General features: G+C 35.5%; 1 protein-coding gene across 1 annotated transcript; it reads right to left on the bottom strand.

Annotated features, from left to right (window-relative positions):
• Window positions 1-217: 217 nt before the first annotated feature.
• Window positions 218-2,085, bottom strand: LOC124369670. Its single transcript, XM_046827723.1, is given in 2 exon segments — window positions 218-1,342; window positions 1,344-2,085. Coding segments are annotated over 2 exon segments (1,245 nt in total). The 5' UTR covers window positions 2,055-2,085; the 3' UTR covers window positions 218-808.
• Window positions 2,086-3,911: the final 1,826 nt, after the last annotated feature.

The following is a 3,911-nucleotide window of genomic DNA, read 5'->3' as shown; positions in this document are numbered from 1 at the left end:
TTTTCGTTTTTGTCTACTAATTAGTTTTTTTGGTCAATTGTTATGCATGTAGATAAAATTGAACCTTACTTGTTGAAATGGTTATGCCCTTGAAATAATAAAAAAATAAAAGATATTGTCATTAAATTAATAGTTTAATTTTAGTTAATGAAGTAGGTAGCAAAGTTACATATGTAGATATTTCATACATAAAAAGGTTAAAACAAATTAATACGAATTAAAATCCAATAAAATGTTTATTGTGTTATTAATGCGATTAAAAATTGTAAAAGTAATAAATATCTAACTATTTTAACTAATCTTCATGAAGAACGATGGACAAATGACTTCCTTAAATTTAAATATATTTTTACATTGTTTACAAGTCCTGTTGCTAAAAAATATGAGAACATCACTTTTGGTCAATGTTTTTACAACTTGTTTTGTTTTATTCCAAAAAACGAATTATTTCCAGTTAAAACTACATAATTAACATATTTTACATTTTTCTGTCGGACTACAGTAAAGTTATTGTAATTAAATAAATGAAACAAATAAAACATTCTTCAAAATAATAATATACTATATAGTATGTACTTAACGTACTTAATTTACGTTGTAAATTTGCTATCGCAATTTAAGAGATTGAAAAATCGAACTGTGGTACAAATATATCATGGAAATACATTTTGAAACATGATAACTGATTTGGTAAAACCTTGTCAGATGTAATGACTGAGAGTGTATTATTTAAAATAAAGCGATGCTTGTATTTTAGTCATCAATCAAGTTTGTCCCCTCACTCTAGGATGAGAATTATTTTCAAAAGTCAACTTATATTTGTGTGGCATCGCTGTAGGTGACTGAATACTCCGGCCATTTCCATTTCCTCCAAGAACCGGGGTACCTCGTTGTTGCAGTAATCTTCGTTGTAGTAAGATTTGTAAATTTTCAGGGCTTCTTCATCTTCATTTTCCTTCAGGAAAAAGGGACTTAAATCGACGACTGCTTTTTCACTGTTGAAAATTGGAAACGCTGCAACTATGTAAAGAGCCAGAGTGCTTAACTTGTCAATCTCTTCTTTAAAGTGACTATAATCAAGTGTGACATCTTCACAGCGGAACTCCCGCAACTTGCAATTGAACGTTTCTACATAAATTTGGTATAAATCTTCCAGCCTGTTTCTTCGAACATCATGACTTACACTTGACCAAATGAACCATACCAAATCGTTGGCAGGAGACCCATACCTGAGGAGTTGGAAATCAAGGAGTCTTATTTCCTTGACCTTTTCCTTTTCGTCGTACTTAAACATCATGTTTGTCAGCCAGGGATCTCCTTGATTTATGGTGTTCAATAACTTACTGGGTTTTTACTGCCTCCACTAAAAGATCCCAAAGGATGGCTGAAGTATCTTTTAGTAATTTGCGGTACTTTCTGAACTGCTCCATCTCTCCAACACAATCGATTAAACACTTACACCCGTTCCTTATTAAGCTTTTTAACAAGGTTGCTATCTCCAAGTCGTTAGCAAACATCTTTTCCTTCCCAATTGTCTCAACAAGTGATGGATCGTCTTTGTGGATGACCACAGAGGCCGCGTGAAGATTAGCCGCAGCTTTTATATACAAGACACTGTGATCAAAATCCAACTTCTTACTTTTACTCGCCATTTTGAAACCGAGGTCACGCAGGTCTTCCAGCACCACTATGGAGAATAACGGCGACGGTAAACTCTTTGGGACTATGGATGTTTCCACCAGTTTGATAACTTCAGGAAGAAACTTGTTGTAGAATAGAGGTTCACTAAAATCTAGCGATTCTGCAACATCTTTCATCTGACAGTCTGTTGCTTCGGATTTGATTATCAGAGACTTGAAGTAGAAATCTTTGTCCTTAATGTGGTGTTTGTACATTATTTTTATTCTAAATGGGCAACTGATATAGTTATCCCCAGGTGGAGCTGCCCGTGATATACTGAAGCTTGCAATGACAACGTTTTCGTTGTTCATCTCGGTCTTTAGACATTGAGCCAGAAACTCGCTGTCGAGCCACTTAGGTATTGGCTTCTCCATCCTCTCTGAAAAATACAAAATGTGTTAAGGGTTATAGTTTTGATCTGTACACAATTCGTTCAGCTTAGGAATTTAATTACATCTAAAAGCTGATTCGGAATTATTCTCAAATACGGCCACTACTCTTGTTACATCAGGAAAAGCCACGCTACCGGAGCATGACAGATATAGACATATATTCGTCCATGCACGTTTTAAGCTGTTAAAAGACAGTATAATGGCAGAAGTAGCGGTTCCATTTGGTACAGTTTCTGGGCGATCAAATGCTTTAAACCAATTTTTCATTCACTGAGTCCATATTTTGCATCTTTAATATTAAAAAAGACGAGTTCCATCTACTCCCCTCTCCAACGAAATTTGAATTGACGAATTTATAAATTATACTCCGAACAAATTATTTTTTCTGTAACTGCTATCCAATCTGTAATTGCCATTTCACAGAGAATACAAATTAGTAAGTTTTAAACAACAGATCTCATGAAAACAACTACGAGCGTTACAAGTAACAAAGATAATGTCATCTCACAGGTGGCGATTATTGCGATAATTAGAGATAGTAGTGGCTGACAGGTTGTTTTTAAAATGAAAGGACGATGCTGAAAATGCAGACTTATCCAGGGTGGACAGTTTATCCGGATTAAAAGAGTGTTTTGTTTTAGGTTTAAATATGAAGGCCATCAAAGTTTTCAATAGCGATAGGCATATCCATTCACTATGTTTTATATAACGAAGTGAAAGGTAGTATGATTTAGTTCATTTACAACAAAAGTTTTAACACCACGTAAGACTTCAAGATCGCAGCCATAAAATGTTTGATGAGAGAAATAGATAACAGATAGAGTAGCAGCTATCCAAGTTAATACAATAGTATTAGAGGTTTCAAAATGATAAGAGTTACAAAAATTGTGGAAGTATCTACATGTTAAAATGCCAACCTGTGGGGGGGGGGGGGGGTGGGGGGGGGGGGGGGTGGGGGGGGGGGGGGGTGGGGGGGGGGGGGGGTGGGGGGGGGGGGGGGTGGGGGGGGGGGGGGGTGAGGTCTCTTTAGAAAATGATAGGAATTTTTATAAAACCTCCTGGGTTATAAAACCATAGCTTCCCAAGTAAAATGCTTTTGGCGTTTTTTTGGGCGGGGGCAGGGTTTGCTGTAAGTCCACAGTCATATAACCCCCATTTTTTAAAAAGTGGGTTTTCTTTTTCCCCCTGTACTTTTTTGTAGTAAAAATGCCTCTTTTTATTTTCCCCTTGATTTCTTTTTTTTCTCACATGGGGGAACAGGTGTCACTTCGGGGATCCCAAAATTTAAAAAATTTAAAAATCCCCGTCAAATTTTCTTCTGTAAACCCTGAATTTTACTATGAAAATTCGATTTTTGTTATAAATTTAACACAAAACAGATATAACTTATGCATCTTAGGCAAATTAAGCAGTGGAAAAGATAATTTTTTTTAGGGGTTAACATTTTTGGGGGTAATTGCTAGGACTCTGAAGGGAAAGAACCCTTTTATTAGGTTTTTAGTGATGTTGAGTTAAAAAACCATTTTAAAAATTTAAATTTTAAAGACTTTTTAAAACCAAGAATATTGGGGCTGAAGCAGGGGGGGATTGACTAAAGGCAATATATTTCCATACGAATAATTAAGGGGGGTCTTTATTATCAAATCGTTCATTCAGAAAAAAGTGTCACAACTCAAAATTTTTTTAAATGGGTTTTTTTTGGTTTAATTTGTCTTGAAATAATTATTCTTTTCACTGCAAAAACGTCACAACTCAAACTCTGCTTGCTCCCACTAGAGTGCACTAGTGTCACTTTTCTTCTAGAACATTCTGGGTTATGTTTTTCTAGCAAAACTGACA

Source organism: Homalodisca vitripennis, chromosome 1 (assembly GCF_021130785.1).
Source record: "Homalodisca vitripennis isolate AUS2020 chromosome 1, UT_GWSS_2.1, whole genome shotgun sequence".
Classification (NCBI taxonomy): Eukaryota; Metazoa; Arthropoda; class Insecta; order Hemiptera; family Cicadellidae; genus Homalodisca; species Homalodisca vitripennis.
This window is presented reverse-complemented; position numbering and strand designations above follow the sequence as displayed.